The 24,837-nt window shown below is 29.9% G+C and overlaps 1 protein-coding gene across 2 annotated transcripts in view; it reads left to right on the top strand.

The window, feature by feature from the left end:
• The window catches only part of LOC107450091 (matrix metalloproteinase-14), a 63,476-nt gene that overhangs the window by 30,962 nt on the left and 7,677 nt on the right, over positions 1–24,837 (top strand). For both annotated transcript variants that reach the window (XM_016065801.3, XM_071187897.1), the window contains 6 exons: positions 4,198–4,305; positions 12,575–12,678; positions 14,102–14,306; positions 17,327–17,485; positions 22,471–22,614; positions 24,694–24,830. In XM_016065801.3, coding sequence (XP_015921287.1) covers positions 4,198–4,305; positions 12,575–12,678; positions 14,102–14,306; positions 17,327–17,485; positions 22,471–22,614; positions 24,694–24,830 — 857 coding nt within the window. The remainder of the gene's footprint in view (positions 1–4,197; positions 4,306–12,574; positions 12,679–14,101; positions 14,307–17,326; positions 17,486–22,470; positions 22,615–24,693; positions 24,831–24,837) is intronic.

The raw sequence follows: 24,837 nt of genomic DNA, 5'->3' as shown, positions 1-24,837 counted from the left end.
GAAGTCCGACTATATATATATATATATATATATATACACATAAACTTTTCCACATTTGCAAGCGTTGCATGGGGAGAAATATTGACCTGACCGCAAACTCATGATCCGTACACCACGGAGAAGTTTTTACAAGAAGTTTACTGAGGTCGGCTGAAGCCGCGGCAGAAATCGTAATGACCAGCCATTGCAGGAATTCAAACCTGGGTCAAAGAATATAGAAAAGAAAATAAGTCCAGCTTCTCGAATACGTAACTAACACGGGGAACTGCTCGGTGCTGTACGCTATACCAGAAAAACAACTTACTCAGATTTAGAAGAGCGTCATCTGAGCTAAGATCCAGCTCATGAGCATAAGAAGCCAGGTGACAGTGAGAAGATACAGTAATTAAAAAAATTAACGGATCACCCTGAATAACTTTTTATCTAATAATCGGATCTTGACATTCTAGAACTTAATCTTAATGGATCGAGAGGCTGACCTCAAATATGCAAATTACTTAGCGCAGAAGATATTTTAAGTTACGAAATCAGACTCAAAAGTGTATTTTCTCTGAATAAACATATATTTTTTTCAACGGATTACGATTTCTGACCCCCAAAATATAGGGGATAGTCGCAATCTGAAAAATGTGTTCGCAATAGTTTGGTCAGGAGAGTGCTCCAAAATTTGGACCCCCTAATGTTAACTTTACTTTATATTTTATTATTCCATTAAATATTATTCGAAAAAAAATTGAATTCTAAGGTATACAATTTTTTACGTCATTTTGAGGATTATAATTTTACATGATAAATTACAAAGTTTGAATGAAATTAGTGAAATAGCTCCCGAAAAATAGATTTTTTAAAATACGACTTTTTTGAAATTTGATTTCTCGGGTACTATTCGACCGATTTCACTCAAATTTCGTATTTTGCCAGGTAAAATTATATTTTTTAAAACGATGTAAAAAATCAAATGCCTCTATAATTCAAAAAAAGTTTTGACTAATATTAAGTAAAATTTAAAAAAATGGTAAATATTTACTGAAAATTATTTTCCGCGTGGAATTATCTCTGGATAAACGAATTTTATAATTGTGTGAAAGATAGTATAATCGAGTGCAAGACAGTATAATTGTGTGCAAGATGGTATAATTGTGTGCAATATTTTGTAATTGTGTGTGAGATATAGCGAAATACGCAAAAAGTTAAATTAACATTAAGGGATCCAAACCTTGGACAGCTTTTCTGGCGAAACTATTGGGACCATATAACACAGATTGCGGCTACCCTCTATATTTTGGCTGTCAGAAATCTGAATCCATTGATTAAAAGGTATGTTTATTCAGGGAAAGTTCGTTTTTTGTCTGATTTCGTAACTTAAGATATCGTCTGCGCTAATTAATTAGCATATTTGAGGTTCTCCCTTTGAACCATCAAGAATGAGCCCTAGAACGTAAAGATCCAATAATTAGATCAGAAGTTATTCTGGGTGGACCGTTTCTTATTTTGCGCACTGTACGTCACTTGTGAACCGGTTGTTGGGCAAGTCTGCATGCATGGTTGAGTACGCTACTTCCTCTTGCAAAATACGCAAAAAATGAAATTTAAATTATAAGCTCTAAACTAATCCATTGAGCATTAGCCCCTCTTCCTCATCCTTCCTCAGTGGTGCGACAACCCACAATGGGCTCTGGCCTTCTTCAGAATTTGATACCACGTGAAGTATCTTTGGCATTGTCTTTCCATCCTGTTATTTTTAATGTTTCTAGATCACTATTAAGGCAGTTCAAATACCAAGTTTGGGCTGTCCTATCTTTCGAGTACCTTTTGGTGTGGTCCTAAATACTTTTTTAGTAGTCCTACTGTCACTAGCCCTAATTAAAAGTCCAGACCATCTTAGCTTTTAGGTGTTAATGAAATTAATTATGTCTTTGGTTTTCTTAATTTAAAAAAAAATTATTTTGAATACTTTTTTAATACTGACTTAAATACTTTTCTTTCGTAGTCATTAGCTCTAATTATATGTCCATCCCATCTTAGCTTTTAGATGTTTAAAAAATTTATTATTTCTTGGGTTTTGTAAATTATGTATAATTCTATACATGTTTTTCTTCAAATTCCATTAACTTGAGCACCTCCAAAAATACTTCTTAAAATTTTTTTCTCAAATTAGATAGGGTTTCTTTAACTTTTCTTTACAATGTCCTAGTTCCAGCTATATGAAATGAAATAGATCGAATTAAGCTTTTTTATATTGTTATCTAGGGTAATTCTTGTGATGAAGTTTGACCTTAAATATTTCTTTAAACCAAAGAAGCATCGGTTGGTGAAAATTATTTTGCTAAAGTTCTTATATTCTGTATGTTCATTTCAAAACCCAGATATGTAAATTTTTCCAAAACTTCAAATTTATAGCAAATTTATAGCATCTGTATAAACAAGTATTTTGTACGAATTTTTATTTTATATTTAATAACCAGTGATGAACAGCCTACCCAATCTTGAGTTTACGACTAGCAATGTTCAACTCCGCAGCCTTGTAATTTCGAACCCAACCCAAAACTACTTCATGTTTGCATCTCTATTAATTTTTTCCAATGCTAGATTAAAGAGAAGGCGAACGAGAGCATTGCCTTGTCTCAGCCTATATGTGATGGTTACAGGTTCTGATAAATTGTTTTGGACTTTAACTTAAGTCCGTGTTAACGTTAAGGAAACTAGTGTAACACTCTTTTCAGGGATGTTGAATTTCCTCATAGCATAAATAAGTTGTTTCCTATTTACTGCGTCATAAGCTGTTTTTATGTCAAAAAGTAGGTAATGAGTATCGATTCGGAATTCTTGTGTTTTTTTCCATTATTTATATAATGTTGAATAGTTGTTGAATAATAGACCCGTATCGGCGAAAACCAGATTGGTAGTCTATAAGCTGCATAAGCAGCCAATTTGTTGAAAAGAATATAAGAGCACATTTTGTTATCTATGAAAAGTAAGGTAATCTCCCTGTAGTTCGAACATTGCAGAACATCGACTTTAACAGTGTATAAAGCACGAGGTGCTGAGCTACCATTCATCTATAGTAATGCTTCCATATTTAAAAAAATCAATTTAGAGCTAGTACATTCAGAGTGTTAGGTTTAAAATGTTTTTATGAATTCTGATGGAATTGAGTCTCGACCTGGTGACTTGAAGTTTTTTAGTTTTTTGTGTAGCCGCGGGATGCATTTTTTCTGTCTTTGTATCTGTGCAATCCGCTCTTTTCCTGCTCATGATTTCATTTCGGATTTTCTGTGGTGTTTCATTGTTTATTCAAGTCTGGGTTAACATATGCCGTTCATTGTTCATATTTCTGCGAAATATACAAATGTATTTAGTGCAGTCACGGCAACACACAGCATATTGTGTGTTCAGTAACTATTCGTTTAGATATTCACGAAAGAAATTTGCAATCTAAAAAACAAATTTACTTTAGCTTGCTAAAAGCAGTCACATGATATGCGTTACTTTAAAGAAACTGACTAAAAATTATTTTTCTCTAAACAAAGTTAATTTTATTACCGTGTAAATATTTTCAAAAAATTTTAATACTTAATTCTCTTATGATTCGAACGTTTTACCAATTCGAACACGGTACATTTTACATTTCACGACATTTAATTTATCAATATGTCAATAATATTTTGCTTTTAATAAATTAAATAAAATTAAACATTGTGCAATGAACAGAAAAAATAATAAATAAAAACTCAGTCCAAAAACTACCTGTTCTCATTGGAAGGCGAACACTCCCTCCTCTGAGCCACCATGTCTCAGATTCTTAAGATTGAAAAAGTTGCAGAAAAAATCGTAAAGATAAGTTCATCTAGATGACATATGACTGAAAAATAAATACTATGTAAAAATTTGCCGATTATAAGGAGGCTTGTATATACAATTTTCCGCACATTATACAATTCCGAACATTACACAATATTTCGTATCTTTTAACTACTCGCAGTGCCCTATTTTTGTGGCAACAACCTTACAATATATTTTGTACTAGAGCATTAGAATATTAAAATAATTATAAGGAATAAATGAATGAAATTTATATAAATAAAATTAAGAGTATTTTGTAACAAATAATCAAAAATGAATACATTATTAAAGTTTAGAATTTATTTCTAATAAAAATCATGTTCAACTTAAAAACAATCAAAATCTTTTTTCCAGGTGTTTTGGATAATGAAACTGTGGAAATGATGAACACACCACGATGTGGAGTTAAAGATAGAATTGGTCATTCTGATACTGCCAGAAGAAAACGATATGCTTTACAAGGTATTCAGCCACTTTAAACATTTAACAATAATTTTTTTTTCCAAAATATTTATGATTAGGATTTTTTTACTACTCTTGAAACTAAAAAATAACTGTAGGATAAGGAACAAAAATTTGTGATATTTTTCCGAATTTTTAACTCGTAAAATACACTTTAAATATAATAGACAGAAATTCTTGTTTTGGAAATTTTTTTAAATTTCCACACTTATTCCAAAATCTACTTCATTATTTCAAGACCTAAAATTAAGCATTTTCTCCTTTATACTCTTACAATTGCTTTGAAAATATTAATGATTTAAGTTAATTAAAATACAATTCATAAATTTAAAGACATCGTATTAAGAATGCGAAATTCGTGTGTTTTCTTTTAATATGAAAAAAGCAATTCCCAGCGTAGAGAATAAATTTTATGATTTATTCTCTAATTAATAGTTTCATTTATCACATAATATTTTTATAGTGAAATACCTAAGGAATACGATGGCAGTGTATAAAATAATTTATCAAATAAGAATAGCATTAAAAATATCATAATAAAATCTAAACTTTGTTCAACTTTTACCTATATATTTTTTTTTTGTTTTTGCCACATTTATATTTTGTTTTATTAATCTAACTCACATTTTTCCAAAGATATCGAGATTACACAGTAAGAAAATTCCGCATCAAATTACGTTTAAAAATTTTAACGCAAAATTTCACTGAGCAAAAAATATGATATACCTTAATTTCACAGTGATATTTACTGAATCCCTGTAAATAAGTAAATATTACTGTAAGAATTATGGTATAAAATTTTACGGTAAAAATGTATTTTACGTCCAAATGGATTTTACGGTATCTCAGGAATCGAGTACTTTCTAGATACCAGTACTTACAGTATAGTTTAGAAAAGTTAAATTCCCTCAATTTTTTAATTTTTTCCGATTCTTAATTCTTGATAAAAATATCGAAAAAAATTCAACAAAATTTATTGGGTATTTAAATTGTTAACAAATATATTAAAACTTAAAAAACTGCATTAAAATTTATTTTATGACGCACACGCTTATTTAACTCAGTTTCTTTACCAATTGCTTATTTTACAATTTCGTACATTGAAACTTATAAACAAAAATATTTCTTAGATAAATTTAAAATTCAAAAAAATTTCGACAAAAATACTGAGCTGAATAATATATTCAGGCTGATTTTTGTTCCATGTAACTTTGCTTTGATAAAAAGACGCATAAAACAATACATCGTATAAAAGAATTCTGGTACATCGAATTTATCTTACTAATATAAAGGAGGATATATATATATGTCCTGCTTAGAAAAATCAATCCTTTTCAGGCAGAGAGTCTGTTCTTACTTATCTATGTCTTACACTACTGGAAATCTCTCTGAAAAAAGGGTCAAGCAACAATCTATTTAATTGATATTTTACCATATTCAAACAAAACAGTCCAATAACCATAAATAAAATGATATTCAAACTGCTGACTGTGAAAAAAAACTATTTATTAACTGTTTTCATCTAATACAGTTCAACAACCAGAATTTTATCACACTATAACTAGGCTCACCTAATGATGCCACTTAGTTCCTTGCAAATCGGTACATACAGCAGAGAGGACTAATATGTCAATTTCATGACCGACAGATCGAGGGTTTAAGCGTTGACACCACAATATTCCTTCTATTCCTTTCAACGTGTGAAGAGTTTTAATTGTCCTGCATTCCCCTATTTGGGACCATGGACTATATTAGAATACGATACACTCATTCACTTATAGATGGCAGCACCATAAAACTGCTTAACTATCTCCAATGCTCGGATAGTTATTTTTCGGTTTTGAAGCCATACTAGTTGTAAATGGTTAAAAAAACATATAGTTTTGTATCCATTTTTTTAAACCATACTAGTTGTAAACGGTAACCGTAACCGTACCGTAATAGTAATAGTAAACCAAAACCGTAATAGTAAAAAAAAATTTATCGTGAACTTTACAGTTACTTGGATGGGCAGACTGTTGCTGGTTACTTCACCACAATTTTAGAATGAAAATTCTTACCGTTTTTTGAAGAAAATATATATTTTCCTCTTGTTTCCTAAACAGGCATATTTTCTATCCGTTTGAGCAGAAAACGATGAAATTAAAAAAATAGCTTATTTTTCAGGTCCTTTAAAAGATCATCAGAAAATCAACTTTAGATTTCCAACATATTTTTTATTCAAGCTAGACTAGATTTTTTCAAATATTGCCTATTACGCTCTATTACCAAACTATATAAAACAAAAAAATTTGAACTAAACCTTTGAATGTTAAACTTAACTAACTAAAGTAATTACTTTAAACTTTGATATATTGTTAAATTTTAAATATTTTTATTCTTCAAACTTTTATATACCATATAAATTAGCTTTTTATAAATATTTAACGTTTTTTCATTTCTTTTTAAAATATTAATTTTAAAACAACATTGCTACAAATATATTTTATAATTGCTTCAAGTTATGAATTTTTATCGTAAGACAAGGAAGAGCTGTTTCAAAATCTTTTCTTAGCATCGTTTTTACACTTTTATTAAAGATGGCAGGAAGCTACACTACGTCAGTTTCTTCCGGTGGAAATCTTCACCGTTTGATGATAAGAAATAATATTAAACAACTAAAAAACCATTAATCTAAAGGATGATTAAATAAATTGTACAAGAATAATTAGCAAATAATAAAAAAATCCCTATTCGATTATCATTTTTAAAATATATTTTTTGAGAATACTTTTACTAGTAATTTAGTATCAAGTCGTTCTCATGTAAAGTATTTTGAATTAGTTTTAATCCATCTTTGCAGATTTTAAAAAGAACTTATAGAGTTATATTAGGTTTTAGAAGAATTTCAGTTTGATCTAGCTGATAATATAAGTTCAATAATATGATACCTTTTCAGAATGTTGATATGATATGCATTATGAAAATTCATTAAATTATAATTTATTAATTATTTTCATAAAAATATGCAGAGGACACTATATTCATAAAAATAACTTTTTAACTAATACAAAGCCTCTTTTAAATAAATCGATCAAAGATTTAGATTTTTAAATTTATAAACATCAGGAATATGATAAAACATGTTATAAAGTATAGCTTTTCAGATAACGAAAGAACATGTTTACGAGATATGGAGAAGAAAATACGAAGAAAAAAAAACCAAGCGAATAAAGGCAGTATACCTTTTGGCTCAATGAAATGGCCAAGCTGTAAAATTATTTTGTACTCGGAGAAATAAACCTGGTAGTATGATAAAATTACCAAATTTTATCTTATATTATTAAACTATATTTTATTGTTAATTTTATCAAAATCATTACCAAAGGGCTTCGGCAAAAATTACCGAGCTTTTTGGTGTTCCCATACAGCCAGAAACACTATAAATTTACCTAAGTCGGGTAGTTTTGTTCATATTTTTTTTCTAGGTGTACTTATACCAATACAGTTACTACATCTGACGTATGTGATTGAGATCCAAACCTGAGAAATGGCTGAAAGATATTTATACTGCTTCGGTGTAATTCTAATATAAATTATCCTCGGTTGTAAATAAATCTTGGTTAGAGTCTCCTTAACACGTTAAAAGCCACGCTAATTTTGCATGGCTTGCTCGCCTGGCCACACGGTAAATAACTACAAACTAAATTTGCAAACATAGACAGATTTTGCTAGTTTATAAAAGGTTTAGCATGACATATCTGAAAAAAGTAGTGAATTATATATGCCTACGAATTGTTTAAAAATTGTGGTGGATAAAAATCTACTAAATTGAATTTATTAAACCAAGTATCACAATAATTAAGTAAATTTTGAATAAATTTTCCGCAATTCCATAAGAGAGTGTAAATTTTATAGTTCTATATCATGTTATACTCTGTCAGCCAGCTGTTTTTCACGACCTATGTGAAAGATTAGTGTCAGTAAGCGGTGGCAGACGCAGCCTAAATGTAATTTCAGTGTCATCCACCGGTGGTTGACGTGGCCTAAATGTAATTTCAGTGTCAGCCACCGGTGGTTGACGCAGCCTAAATGTAATTTCAGTGTCAGCCACCGGTGGTTGACGTAACCTAAATGTTATTTCAATGTCTGCCACCAGTGGTTGACGCGGCCTGAATGTAATTTTAGTGTCAACCACCGATGGCTGACGCGGCGCTCAACGTGTTAACATCGAAATTAAGGCGATAAAAGTTTATGGTTGTCTGCAATAGTGAATGTATGGAACGCAAAGCGGTATAGTTAAATTAATAAAACTTTCAACATAGATGAGTATGTTACCTAATTTCTAACACTAGACTCCTAAATTTGGTTCAATAATACTTTACGGAGATGAATCAGTCAAGCTGTTGAGGATAAATTTCTGTTACTTATAGTTTAAGTAATTTCTTCCCTTACCATGTTTTGCATAACAAAGACATTGCCTACCTTAAATTTATAGGATTAAAATTATTCGTTCGTTCGTTGTTTTAGAACTGGCCCTTATCCCATTCATCATGGCCGAAATGGCCCTTATCCCATTCATCATGAAATATCCCAAAAGGACATACATAGGAAAGTTGCATTGGTGGTTCGGAAAAGAACCTGAAATGCGATAAAATAATGAAAGGCATCATGAAAGATGTAGCAGGCTTGATGTTGAGGCTCCTCATCCTCGTCTTTAGGGCTGGGAGCAGGGAGATGAGTAATGAGATGATTTTCTCGTCTTTCAAAAGTTCCTGAAGTTCTTAGGATTAAAATTAAACATTAAATTCTGTTTTAAAAGAAAACAAGCAAAAAAAGCACTGGTATCTTCAATACCAATAAATTTTCAGATTTTCATTAAACAGAAAGTAAAAGCAAAGTTAAAATAAATTGATTGTACCCTAAAACATGGTACCATTTTTCCCTTCCAATTTTTCAGCACATTAAATTGCGACATTTGTGTCAAATGTTTATTCTTTGAATCTATAACAACGAACATATTTCAGTAAACTTAAGAAAAGCAACTTTGAACATTATAGGACACATAATATCTTTCAAATATTCCTCTGATTCTACGACTGTAAACCGGTTGGTTTGTCTAAGACTTGTCCAAATAAATTAAGGATACATTATCGCCTTAAATCAAAACCATGTTCTCATATACCGAAATTAAAATTTTCCAAAAATGTGATTGCACAAGTTTTCATTTTCAAGTAACTGAAAATAAACAAAACAGTATTTAAGCTCAAAAATACTACAATTGGAAAAAAAAAGTTGTAAAATTGTTTTCACTGCACAATCAGTGATGAAGCAGTGAAATAGTTTCACGTCAAAGTAAATCAATGTTTGAAGAAGTTTTGTGAAAATCAAAGTTGCGAATCCACTACCGGNCACGGAGAAATAAACCTGGTAGTATGATAAAATTACCAAATTTTATCTTATATTATTAAACTATATTTTATTGTTAATTTTATCAAAATCATTACCAAAGGGCTTCGGCAAAAATTACCGAGCTTTCTGGTGTTCCCATATAACCAGAAACACTATAAATTTACCTAAGTTTGGTAGTTTTGTTCACATTTTTATTCTCGGTGTACTTATACTAATACAGTTACTACATCTGACGTATGTGATTGAGATCCAAACCTGAGAAATAGCTGATTTGTGGATTCAAACATAAATTATCCTCGGTTGTAGATAAATCTTGGTTAGAGTCTCCTTAACACGTTGAATACCACGCTAATTTTACATGACTTGCTCGTCTGGCCACACGGTAAATAACTACAAACTAAATTTGCAAACATAGACAGATTTTGCTAGTTTATAAAAGATTTAGAATGACATATCTGAAAAAAGGGGTGAATTATATATGCCTACGAATTGTCTAAAAATTGTGCGGGATAAAAATCTACTAAATTGAATTTATTAAACCAAGAATCACAATAATTAAGTAAATTTTGAAAAATCTTCTGCAACTCCATAAAAGAGTGTAAATTTTATAGTTCTATATCATGTTATACGCTGTCAGCCAGCTGTTTTTCGCAGCCTATGTGAAAGGTCAGTGTCAGCAAGCGGTGTCAGACGCAGCCTAAATGTAATTTCAGTGTCAGCCACCGGTGGCTGACGCAGCCTAAATGTAATTTCAGTGTCAATCACCGTTTATTGACGCTGCCTAAATGTAATTTCAGTGTCAACCACCGGTGGTTGACACGGCCTAAATGTAATTTCAGTGTCAGCCACCGGTGGTTGACGTGGCCTAAATGGAAAGCCCAGTGTCAGCCACCGAAGGCTGACGCGGCGCTTAACGTGTTAATATCGAAATTAAGGCGAGAAAAGTTTATGGTTGTTTATGGTTATGGACACGGAGATGAATCAATCAAATTATCGATGATAAATTTCTGTTACTTATAGTTTGAGTAATTTCTTCACGTATCATGTTTTGCATAACAAAGACATTGCCTACCTTAAATTTATAGGATTAAAATTATACATTAAATTCTGTTTTCAAGAAAAATAATAAAAAAAAGTGTTGGAAAATTCAATGCCAATACATTTTCAGATCTTCATTGAACAGAAAGTAAAAGTAAAGTTAAAATAAATTGATTGTACCTGAAAACATGGTGCCATTTTTTCCTTCCAATTTTTCAGCATATTAAATTACGACATTTGTGTCAAATGTTTATTCTTAGAATCTATAATAACGAACATATTTCAGTAAACTTAAGAAAAGCAACTTTGAACATTATAGGATATATAATATCTCTCAAATATTCCTCTGATTCTACGACTGTAAACCGGTTAGTTTGTCTAAGACTTGTTCAAATAAATTAAGGAAAAATTCTCGCCTTAAATCAAATCCATGTTCTCATATACCGAAATAAAAATTTTCCAAAAATGTAATTACACAAGTTTTCATTTTCAAGTAAATGAAAATAAACAAAACAGTATTTAAGTTCAAAAATACTGTAATTGAAAAAAAAAGTTGTAAAATTGTTTTCACTGCACAATCAGTGATGAAGCAGTGAAATAGTTTCACGTCAAAGTAAATCAATGTTTGAAGAAGTTTTGTGAAAATCAAAGTTGCGAATCCACTACCGGCAATAAAATGCATAGATCGAATAATAACTTATTTAAATTTGACGCGGAAGAGTTTATGGTAAAATATTATCATAACGATTCCACTTTCAACTAAATTACTTTAAGTGCCACTAGGCACTCAAGCTGAAATTTAACATGCCAAGAGAAAAAGATGAATTTTCGGTTGCTTCAAGATACGAGTAACTTCCTTGCCTGTTTGAAACAAATAATTTGCCGTATTCGAATTCTTTCATCTCTAGTGTTTCTTTTAATGTCTTGTACTGAATAATTATACTATTTTTAATTGGAATAGGCGTCTCAAGGTAACACGATTTCTCCACTCTTCTCATGTTTCCCCTCTCCGTTGCTATAATTTTGGCAAATCTAACTTTTTCCCACGCTATCCTATCCCAAATTCTAAACAAAACGCAAAATATTAATAGTTTTGCCGAAACCATGATAACGGATTGGGGACAATGTGGAAAGTGAAAAATTCGCTTAACCTTGAGACTGATATTATCTTGTCAAAGAATATAGGTAATTGCAAATGCATAAGGTATTTGCTTTTTTATAACAGCTTTAATAAATATATATTTAAAATAATTTTAAACAATTTAATGACAATAAAAATGCTTTGTAAATATGAAGGAAATAATATGAATATAAGTGATGAAAATAAGTGAAATAGGAAGGAAAAGTTGCTAATAAAAATTAATCATTTCCCACTCAGCAAGATAATGATAAATTCAAAGAACAACGAGAGCTTGAAGTATAAATTTTTGCTTTCATTGTTATAAATTGTATTATGACTTACCAAATTATTGTTATTAACTTCTAGGGGGAGATGAATCTTGAAGAGATGGACATTATTATCACATAGAACAAAAATATCTTATTAATACAGGAATATTAATATTTTTACAGTTTTAAACAGTTTTGATTTACAAGTAGATCAGCTATCTCCACGTGGAAATTTCCATTTTTGTTTAAATTTGGATCCGAAGTTTTTAAGAAATCTTGGATTAAAATTATTGGTTAAGAAAGTCTTTTAAAGATCTGATTTTTATGAAAGTTTCATAAATAGATTCAAACTCATTCTTAACTAAACCATTGTTTTATACAGTAAAATCAGTAGTTAATTTTAATTTTTTTTCTTTTGTATTAATATTGTTTTTCCTTCTAAAAATTCTAGGTAGCAAATGGAGAGTATCACAACTTACATATCGAATTTCCAAATACCCGACCAGGCTAAAAGATAAACTCAAAGTTGATAAAGAAATAGCAAGAGCCTTTAAGGTAAACTGAACTGTTTTATATATTACAATTATAAAAACCGGTATAAAAATTCATTTAATTATATGCTTCTGGAATAATGATAAGGAAAAAAGAGCAAAGAAGCAAAAGAAATTAATTGCTTGATTGATTCTAAAATTTAAAATAAAAAATAATAGTAATCTAAAAAGATATCCATAAGAACATTTACAGTTATCTCTTATAGTAACTGATTTCTCTGCTAAAATTTATCGCACGATAAAAACTCGAATATAGAAAAGGTTTATTTGTGGCGAATTATTCTACTATTAACGTATACATTTAGAAAAGAAAACTTTTTTTTTTTTAATATTTAACTGATTTTGTGATCTTAATTTCAAACTTGTTAATGAAATAATTGCAATACAAACAACTAAACAACAAAACAAAGGGTAATTAAATTTAAGCAATCTAATGCGGTATTAATTTGTTTAAGAATTTAATTTTTTTTTAAAGGATCAAAAATTACAATGCATATCTGGACACTAATGAAGACGAGGAAAACCTATTTCTTTTTTATCTCATTCTGTAGTATTTGAAAAAAAATTACTAAACTGTTAAAAACTGTAGTGTATTTACCACTACAAAAATATAATTCCAATTCCCTAGTATATAAGACATGTTAACTCGATTCTGTGGTGGAGTACCTTTTCATAGATGAAGGTTGGCATTGTCGATATCTACTCTCCCCACATTCATCGGATTCTCGCACAGATATAATTCTGGTGGGGGAGTACTATAGTGTGTCTACCACTACAAAAATACAATTCCAAATCACTAGTATATAAGAAATGTTAACTCGATTCTGTGTTGGTGTACCTCTACATCGATGAAGATTGACATTGTCGATAACAACTATCCCATACCTGCCAACTCTCCCGCATTTTGCGGGAGATTTTATTTTCATATTTAAAGTGGTAGTAAATATATACTATTTTCTCTTTTANCTATACACATATCTAATTCTATACACATATATAATTCTTATAGCACAGATATAATTCTGGTGGGGGAGTACTGTAGTGTGTCTACCACTACAAAAATACAATTCCAAATCACTAGTATATAAGAAATGTTAACTCGATTCTATGTTGGTGTACCCTCTACATCGATGAAGATTGACATTGTCGATAACAACTATCCTCACAAGTCGTTAAAACGGAATATTAAGTTGGAAGGAGCTTTTCAGGGAAGTTGAATAAAAGCTTAAAATAACAACTTGTAATGTACCTGTTAAAAACTAAAAAAAAATATAACTTTTGATAAAAGTGGCTTTATCTATTATATGATTAGATGATATATTTTGTATTAATATATTTGTATACTTTTAAATTATTTACCATCTGTATCTTGAACACATACTTCAAGAAGAATGTTATTCAACTTGGATTGTTTTTAATATTTTAAGATATGGGGAGATGTTACAACACTTTCATTTGAGGAAAGAAAACGGGGTCGTGTCAATATTGATATTCGTTTCGAAGAAAAAGAACATGGAGATGGAGATCCTTTTGATGGCCCGGGAAAGACATTAGCCCATGCTTTTTTTCCACAATTTGGTGGAGATGCCCATTTTGATGATGAAGAAAAATGGACAATTGATGAAAGATCCGGTATGACTTTTGAAAATTAAATGCTTCGTTTTTATAAATTCAATATATTTTTTATCTATAATTGTGGAAAATCAGAAAATAATACTGATAAAATTAGATTTTTGGTAGACATTTACATTTGGCAGACGGACGCATCTTGATATGATTTGCAAAAAAGGTGATTAATCTGTCTATTCTCGTCAGATTTAACCACATTGCAAATAGTTTTTAATTTAATATCTTAATTTAATATCGTTACAAGTAAAGAATCGGAACTAAAAATTTTAAATTCAAATCAAATTTGTCAGTTTTTATAATAATTCTCACAGTTAACAAGTATATTCATATGTAGAATCAAAAATATTAACTAAAATAATTTAGTGATAAGAGTTAAGCATTTTATTCATTTTTCATTTGTGTAAGCAGCAATCAGAACCCTTAAATATATAAATATTACCCCCATAAAAATATGTCATTGCAAAACAGAATTATAATACGGAATTTACATTATATTAAGTGTAACAGCTGCTGATTGCTAATTGCTGATGACTTATTAAAATATGAATTCTCAATACATATATATATATATATATATATATATANATATATATTATCTAGCCAAAGGTATTCGGACCGGACACACAACAAAAACATCATGGCGTGGGAGTGTTTTTCATAATTTGACCCGGGTCCCTAAGTTCCTGGTTTTGGAAACGTGAACTCTGAGATGTATGTGAACTTTATGAGCAATGTTCAAACTCTATGGTAATATTTCGTAGAAACCCCATTTTTCTTCCAGCAATATAACTGCTCTGTCATCATAACATCAAAGCCATAGTTTGACGGAAATAGATGTTCAAAAGTAGGATCAGCCTTTTAAGATCCATACAGCACCTTTGGAATGAATACACGATGCGAACGGGGTGGATATTCTTAACTTTTGGTTTGATTGTTTATGTGTGCCTCATAAGTAAGGGAATCTCCGAAGCAAGGCAAAAGGTTCAGCCGGTTCTATTACGTAACAAGATTTATTTTGTATACATTAGAGAAAGGCACTTCAGAGCAGGCTTTTGTTTATATTCAGAGCAAAAAAAAAGGTCTTAATGAGGACATTTTACGCATTAGGTTTATGATCGGTCAACAGTTAACTTAGCTACGTCACAAAATAAAATTTGAGTAGTTTTCTATTAGAAAGCAGATTACGTAGCCAGTTAAATTGACCATTCTCACTACCATTGCTCACTTCAGCTGTGATGGACACTTGAAAGTTAGTTTCTATAGCCACCGAACTCCCCAGACTTATACAGGCTTTGTTATGGATGTAAAAAGAGGACCAACATGATATTAATAAATGTCTCAGGACTCTTCGATTTCGTACCACTGGGTGTTCGGATACTTTTAGTCAGATAGTGTATTTTCAAATTCATACTACTAAATTAAATAACTAACTATTTGTTTGTTGTGATTTTTCTTAATATCAGAACAACTAGAAATAATGCATCTAGCGCAATTTGTGCAAATGCTGTAAATGACAAACTCACATTAAATACCGCAGTACTTTGAAAAACACGGGTAATATTTTTTTTCTGCTGAAAGGGATTATTTTAACGAATATTATATACTTTGGAATCGCTGATTTCAAATTTGAAATCGGTTTCTGATACCAAGCGGCAGTTTATTTTTATTTTTTTTTTAAATGACATTTTCTGTGAATTTTTTGACGGATTGCTCAAGTTTAAAAACATCATAAATAACAGGGGATCACATAAATGATTTGACAAAACATTTCGGGGAGCTAGAGCACATCATCAGGATCAAAAGTGCACCCAAGCCCGGAAATGTCATCATAAGCCGCTAGGGGTGGTTTCCTTTTAAGAACTATTTCCTTGTGTGTTTTAGAACGGGTCATAATAGGAATCACACCTAGCCGAGTACAATGACATTTTCATGCACGCAATTTTAATCCTGATGATATGCCCTAACTCTTCTAGAAGTCTGTCGCTAAATTTACGCAACACTCAGTTACATATAACGTTTTTAAATATGTACGTTTCGACAAAAAAAATAATAAACTGAAAATGTCATTTTAAAAAAATCTGTAGCTTTAGAAGGAAAACTAATTTCAGAATTGAAATCCCCACACTCGAATAAGGCAAGATCAATTTTTTTTTTTATAAATGACCAGTGTAATTTATACTCTGCTGACATTATACAAATATTTTTCCCAAGCATTTAAAAAACAGTTTGGAAATTAGTTCATAAAATTAGATGTTAGAAGTGTGCTGGGTTGTTTCTCAGCTGCATTTATTAAACTTCAATTGCAAAATATAAATTTCATTTACAACATTTGCGCATTTAGTAATCGATATGCAAGTTAATAAACTTATAATTTTAATCCCTAGCATGTGACGCCCGAACTAAGTCCGCGCAACGCAAATACGCCAATTTCGGAATGCCCGACCTGAGTTCGGGCTAGAGAAAAATCAGTGCTTCAATTCCGTGAAGCCCGAACTCAGTTCGTCCAATGCATAATATGTTATTTGCCATTTTCTCAATAAATGGCGATACTTTTATTGAAAATTTTTCCACGAAAAGTTCGGCAGTTTCGTGCCATTTGTCGGATTCTTGAAATTAGTTGGAAATTCAAAGGAATCAGAAGGAAATGAATTCATGACAATTGCTATAAATAACAAAATTGTTGTATTAGTATATTATATTTATGTTGGAAATTATGTCATTTGATTTATTTTGATGTAATTTGAACAAAAATTACTGTAATCCATTAACATGTCCAATATATGTGAAAATATTGTGTATAATTTTTATTTCGTTTAATTTTTTTCTTTTTTAATTATCTTTCTAACATTTTGATGATAATAACGAACAAAATTAAAGAGAAATTTTATTTTTTACAATTTTGGAACGTTTTTTCTTTCAATTTTATTCCACAGGCAAAAAAAAAAAAAAAAATACAAAAGTAGCTCGATAAAAACTGATAGAATGATTCAGTGTAATAAGATTTTTTCAAAACCTGTTTACAGGTACTAACATGTTCCAAGTAGCAGCACACGAATTTGGACATTCCCTTGGTCTATCACATTCGGATGAGAAGAAAGCTTTAATGGCTCCATATTACAGAGGATATGATTCATCATTTAAGCTAAATATTGATGATACAAAAGCAATCCAAGCATTATATGGTAAGAAAAATCATTATTTGTTAATCCAAATCAAGATTTTATTTAGAACTGTGAGGTTATCTGCATGCAATAGGTAATCTGGGTGGAATTAACTTATATAATTAATAATTCCTCTTCTCTTTTAATTCCACTCTCTCAAATTATTCTCGATTGAAACGTTTTAGTTTCAATAATACTATTTGTCCGATCATTTTATTTTTGGAATTAGATAAATATCTAACAATTTATTGCTTATTAAATACTTCTTCAAATTATGATTTTTTAAACAATCCTTTAAATTACTACAATTCATGAACATTTATTTATGTACTCTTAATAAACCCTTATAAAGTTATCTAATAAGTTATATCTGAACAAAGTATAAGACTTTTTATCTTCCTAATATGTATCTTAACGTATTTTTTCTATATGTACTAAAATCTTATGGCTTGATTTCATTTTAAAAACTAAAAAGCAAAGATATAAAGAGCAAGGATGAGCAACTTTGGATGTGAGTCCTCAGTTAGAAATTTCTACCTCCAATTGTCGTTCAATAATAATCTCATTTTTGCATCCGATAATACGATTTTAAAACCATATTTCAAAAAGTGTTACTATTATAACGATCATTCTTTTTCAAAAGCAGTTTCAGGTTTTATAAGCTTATTACTCATCTAAAGTAAATTTTTAATAAAAGGAATATTTAAAAGTGTTTAGTAAAAATTATAGATATATGTGTATAAACTACTACCGGATTTAGGAACGTGCGATATTATATTTAAAGACGTTTTATAACACATAATAATTTTGCATTATTGCCAATGATAAAAAAAATAAAGCTATACAATTTCTAACAGTATGTAAACAAAGATTAAAACGAAACCTAAAATAAATATTATGAATATGAGCCGCTACACTGCTACATTTTTCAAATTGTAAACTCACTTTCTATCACCCTAAATTATTGAAATGTGTTCTTTTAGAATATATTTCAATTAATTTGAAATTAGATCTGCTTAAACAATGCAACGCAAATACAAAACTAAATAGGGTAAACCAACCAGTGAAGGAACACTACCCAGTGAAGGAACATTTCATATATGTCGATTAAAAATAAGAATTTGAAAGCTTTTCTTTAGATTGATTGGCAACAATAGCTTACTGCCAAACAATAGGAAGTCATCTAGCAATGTTTTGGATTACCTGGTCAAATAGACTTCTCTGGAAAAATTTTTGAATTTGTTATTATCTCTGCAACACCTTGTTTCTTTGAAAAAATTGTAAGGTGAGTGTTTGTATTTATATGTTTGAAATGGAATTAATTGCATGTAATAGCTTTATTTTTCTCACTGTGTGAAAAAGAATTCAAAATATAGTTACTGAAGTTACGTTTAATTTTTTTTAAGCATCATAGCATAATAAAGTACTGAGATAAGGGGGTGTTTATTCACTGGATCACCAAACGATGAAAAACCAGTGAAGGAGCAAGTGTTCCTTTACTGGGTTTTTTTTTCTAAGTTAATTGAAATAAAAGATAAACTTTAATTTTCTTGTACCTTTAATGATGTTCCGCATCAAAAGTGTGTCAAAAATACGAAGAACAACTTCTAACCAGTGAGGGAACAGGCATGTTCCTTTACTGGGCGTAGATTTCCCAGTGAATGAACAGTATGTGTTAATATGTTGACACTTTAATTTTCAATTCATGATTACAAAAAAAAGTTAACATTTTCCAAGTATTTATATGTTATAATTTCAAGAATAGGCTTGTTTTTAAATATTTGTATGGCTTATAAATTCATAAAGAGCATTAAAAAATAACCAAAATTAAGTGTTCCTTTACTGGGTGTTCATTCACTGGTAAGAGCTGTTCCTTCACTTGGTCTTCTTACTACTTGTTATTTGAACCTCCAAAACTTTGAAACAATATTATGTAAGTTCTCTACAATTTTTTTACATAATTTGCAATTGGTAACAAATATGTTGACACTGTCATTTAACTAAAATTACGAATTTTGAAATTAATATGATTTTTTAAAAGGCAAGCGAAGCTTAAGTGTTCCTTCACTGGTTAGTTTACTCCAGCTCAGTCTATAACTGAAGAGCTTACAGGAAGAAGGTACCTATTGAAATTCAGAAAAATGCAAAATATTTTTGTCAAAAACCATGTTATGGTGGGCTATGTACACTTATTTTTTAAATTATTTATTAGTTTAATAACTAAATGACAATTTTTCATAATTAAACTCGATTTGAAATTATACAAGAAGTATAAAACTTGTCATCTTTGAGTTGGTCATATCAAAAATATTTGTGATGCATTAAAAATTTTTGCTATTACATTAAAACACGAAACGTAATACTGAGGATTTTACTTTTAACAATAAGAAGTAAATTTATAATTTTTATGGATACAGATTTTTCTTACAATTTTTCGTACTCAAAACTGAAATGAAATTAATTCGTTTAAGACAAGTCTTCGTTTCATAAAAATGAAGAGCTCCTTCATAAAATTGAAGAGTCCGTTCTCATGAAGAGGGCGTAGAACGCTCGACAGCTTTCGCATTTTTATAAGTGATCGAAACTTCATTAGTCATATATTAATGCAATATCTTTATAAATTTCAGATAATTAATTGCAAGAAATAAAAATCGTGTTTTGAAACTACTTTAAATTTAAAATCAGATTTGTTTTAACTTGTTTCATCCGATAAGTTAATGAAAATGTAAAATAGAAGAAGCATTTGAAATTTATCATGATCTTTAAACAATATTGTGTGCTTGCTCACCTACATTTTTTTTAAGGAATGTGTCAGAATATTTTAAAACTTGTGTTCTAAGCAATTGGAATTCTCGTTCTCAGGCTTTCAAAGCATAACCTCATCTATTTTTTTGATTTAAGCAATTACGATTATTTTGCTGTAGAATGGGTTCTCTAACAATCAAATTATTAATTACTGTAGCAGTGTTTTCCTTTTATTTTCACGCAATAAGAAAAAAATCATAAAATTATTTACCTAATTTTTCTACAGTGTTTTTATTCAAATCCATTTATTATTGGATTATCAAATATCAGTCTAACAAGACCCAAAGATGGATTTGAGGAGACAGTCTTTTTGAAAGGAGTAAGTTAAAATTTAAATTAACTTTTTAAGTTAAAATTTAAATAGCTGCTTTGGCACTAAAAAAATTGAGCGATTCACAAAGAAAATAAATTGTGTTTTTTTGTCGTCTGCAAAATATTTAATTATGTGAAGAGTAAATCGTATTGATTATGCAAGTATTTGGTTATATCATCAATGGTTTTGCAGCAGATAATCCAAAAAAATGGTAGAAAATGTAATCTGCATATCATTATGTTAAAAGAAAGAGAAACTGATCACTCCAGAGAATGTGGAAAGAACTATCTTGCAGATATTGTTGAACCGAACACTGTACTAGCAAAAATTAAACTGTATATGATAAGACATAATTTCATCTGTAAAACTATTGCGAAAGACAATAAGCTGATTTCGAATTTGTAAATAAAAATCAAAGATAAAGTAAATTCTCCATTCAAAATAATAATTATTGCACTTATCTTTATGGAATCATATTTAGAAAAAGATATTAAATTATGTAATGATTTGTTACCATTATGGAATTATTAAAAAGGTTCATATATCTTACATTCTATTCCTAGCATTTAAAATTTTTACCTAACTGATTTATAAAAACTTCATTACCCTATAAAAAAATCACAATGAAATAGAAGGTTCGTATTAGCTGAAATCTTTAATAATATGATCAAAACACAATCTTTCATTCAAGTAAATGTTTAGTTTAATAATAAAAAAATCTGTTTAAAATATGTAATATAATTTACAAAATAAAAAAAAAATTAAGATAAGATGAAAAAATATATACAATGCATATTAAAAAATAAACTTTTTTCAAATTTGCTCTTTCCATTTTAATAAATAGAACTTTAGCGCTTTCAAACAAAATAAGAATTATGAAATGAAACAGGAGATGATGCAACCGTATCGCGTGATAAGTCTTCTGAGCATGCGCGAGACAAGAAACAGAGTCGTTGCCAATTACCGGTATGAAAAACTTTGGCAACAGATAGGAAGCAACGCAGCAACAGATTTTGATCTACGTTGCCGTTGCGATCGGTGGAAACCCAGCTTTAGGGGGGGAAAAACGAATTCCAAAACTTACTTTTCTCCAGCTTTATTGTCGAGAGGACAATTAGAATTAATTATCATGCGCTTGCTTAAATATGAAAATAAAAAAAATAAGTGCAAAGACAGAACAAATTTTTTCTATTTAAAGCTTAACTTAAGAATTAAAAATTCTTTTGTAACTCAGATTAGATTTAATTTTCATCATAAATTTATGCTATCAAATACAGAAAAAGATTTTATATCTAACAAGTTAGTTTATACGAGGAAGGAAGTTGTTGTTGTTGTTAATTTACGTCGCACTAGAGCTGCACAACGGGCTATTGGCGACGGTCTGGGAAACATCCCGGAGGATGATCCGAAGACATGCCATCACAATTTTGATCCTCTGCGGAGGGGAGGGCACCCCTGCTTCGGTAGCCCGACGACCTGCGGGCGAAGTCGAGCACTTTACGGTAGCACAGTTTAACGAGGACCCATACCGCACACCCTCGGTCCCCACGCAGACTGATCCAAGTGGTCACCCACCCGCTCAGTGACCGTAGCCAATGATGCTCCACTTCGGTGATCTGCTGGGAACCGCGTCTTAACGATCAGTCCACTGCGGGACGGAAGGAAGTAGAAAATTAGATATGTTTAGTAAGTTGGGAAAAAGTTGATTTTATAGACACATCTTTAGAAGAAAAAAAGGCAAATCAGTAATGGTAATCTATTCTGAATTAATAAATCATCGTTATCACTAGTGAATAAATCACCAGTATTCCCTTTTACTTCATAAAATATTATTTGTTATTCTTTTTCTTTAAACATTTTGTGAAAATTTAAACCAACAATATTATAGGTTCAAAAGAAAAGCCTGTTCCACCACCTGATGAAGAACCTTCCGGCCCTCCACCTGATACCAGTGATGCTCCAGATTTATGCCAAGATGCCTCAATAGATACTGTGACTCGCACTCAAAATGGAAGTACATATGTTTTTAAAGGTAAGCTAAAAAAAACATATGCATTTATATGATTTTCCTAAAATCAAACTAGTGTTGCCATTGGAGAGGTGTTTTAAGGCTTTTTTTCATCACATTCATTTGATTTTTTTAAAAAGACACAAATATAACTCCCTAAAAAAAGATAATACACAACAAAAACACCTCAAAAATACTCATGAACATAAAAAAATACCTTACTAATAACCTCATGAATAGAAAACTTGTACGGTAGAAGACAAAAACACGTTTCTTTCTTTTTTCCCTTCATAAATCCTACTTTTTTTTTTCACTTTTTCTGATATCTATGTTCTTATCCACTTTATTTTTATTTCAATTCGCAAGTTTCATAAGCTTTTTAATACTTAAACCAATCAAAAGCTCGAGATTAAAAAAATAAATAAATAAAAAACTTGCTCATGAGGTGAGAAATACAAATCAACTTTTGTTTTTGTAAAAAGCTACACCGTTTTTTTTTTTTCTTTAAGTCAATAAATTTTTTAATAATATTGCTTTAATATTATCTCTGTACGGTGAGCAACGAATTTTCATATAAAATTGAAAAGATCTTCGGAAGTATTATTACCTTGCAACATGTTATTTTTAATATTTTCCCTGAAAAGTGCTGAGCATTTCACATAAGAACTAAAGTTTTTGTCGAACTTCTTTTAATGATTCTCGAAATTTAATTTGTTTAATAAATGAGCATAAAAAAATTTAATAGCTTAGAACTAACTGGAAAACATTAAGTATTATCATTATAATTACAAGTCCTCCTTTGAAGTTAACATTCAAAAACAGCAACCTTAGTAGCTCCATAGGTCAAAAATAGTACTCTAAATATCACAATATACTTCAACACATACAAAATATACTTCAATCATTGGAGATCTAACCCATACAAAATATACTTCAAATAAAAATAGCACAAAAAGTAAAGAAAAAAAATCTGAAGAATGTATGGTTCAGGGTTGATTCCTGATTTTCAATCCTACAAATTGCAGCCCTATTTGAAATCAGGATAAAAAATCTACGTCCCTATTACTGTTTGATCCTGATTATTCACTCCGAAATATACATTATGTACATATATGTGAGAAAAACGGTCTGTTCATGCTGATTTTTAATAAATCCATGTGGTTTTTCGATTCTTTTGAATACGATGTTATAAAACGTGGATTTGAGATAATTTTTTCACGGGCTCAATTCACGACGCCCCAATTGTAAAGCATTCCTCTGTTTCACATTATCGGCGAACTTCACATTAATCAAGATTTCTGCAAGAGGCCAAGAAATCATCTACTTGCAAAATTTCTTCGTAAGAAATTTTGACATTTAATTCTATGATTTTTTTTCTATGAATTCTTTTACTTTAGGGTATTCTTCTACTCTTGTGAATTTACTTTTAATATTCATGGAATATCCATGGAATTTTTGTTTATCAGCAACTTTTGTTGCTGAAGTAACATCAAATTTTATCCACCCCACACTCCTCCAAAATTCGAGATACAGAGGATTTGAAAAAAAAAAGGGTTTTCAAGATAACCATGTAAAATACATTGAATTTCGATTGTTATGGTAGAAAATTTATGAAACACAGAAATTTTTGAGATAAATGGGTTTGAGATAGAATTGACTCTATTAGGTAGAGTTTTTCTTTTTTTCTGTAGCATATCAGAAATTTTGACTCATACATAAACATAATTCCACATTCAAAAGATAAAAGATTTGTAGTTGCACAGAAATTTAAATAAATTTATACCTGTATAAATAAATTTATACAGGCCTAATACTACACGCGTATTTTATTTCACAATACGTTTACCATACTTTTTAAAGAAAAGGAAAAATTTCATTATACTTTAACTAGATCTACTAACTTTTATAGGAGTACTATTGTCTTGAAAGGATTAAAAATAAGTGATAGACATTTTTAATATAACTAAAATGAATAAAAAGATTAAGTATACAAGAATTAAAAGATTATTTTAATTGTCACAATTTCAGTTCGCTAAAATTGAGTTAAAAAAACATTTTCACAAAAATCAAATTTTTAATTTATTAAAAATTATCTACTTATAGGCGAGTTTTATTGGAAAATTCTCAAAGATGCGATAGCTGATGGATATCCTCGAAAAATTACAGATGACTGGAATGGCCTTGAAGGAAATTTAGATGCCTCTTTAACATGGTCAAATGGAAAGACTTACTTTTTTAAGGTAAGAA

Source organism: Parasteatoda tepidariorum, chromosome X1 (assembly GCF_043381705.1).
Source record: "Parasteatoda tepidariorum isolate YZ-2023 chromosome X1, CAS_Ptep_4.0, whole genome shotgun sequence".
NCBI classification, from domain to species: domain Eukaryota; kingdom Metazoa; phylum Arthropoda; class Arachnida; order Araneae; family Theridiidae; genus Parasteatoda; species Parasteatoda tepidariorum.
This window is presented reverse-complemented; position numbering and strand designations above follow the sequence as displayed.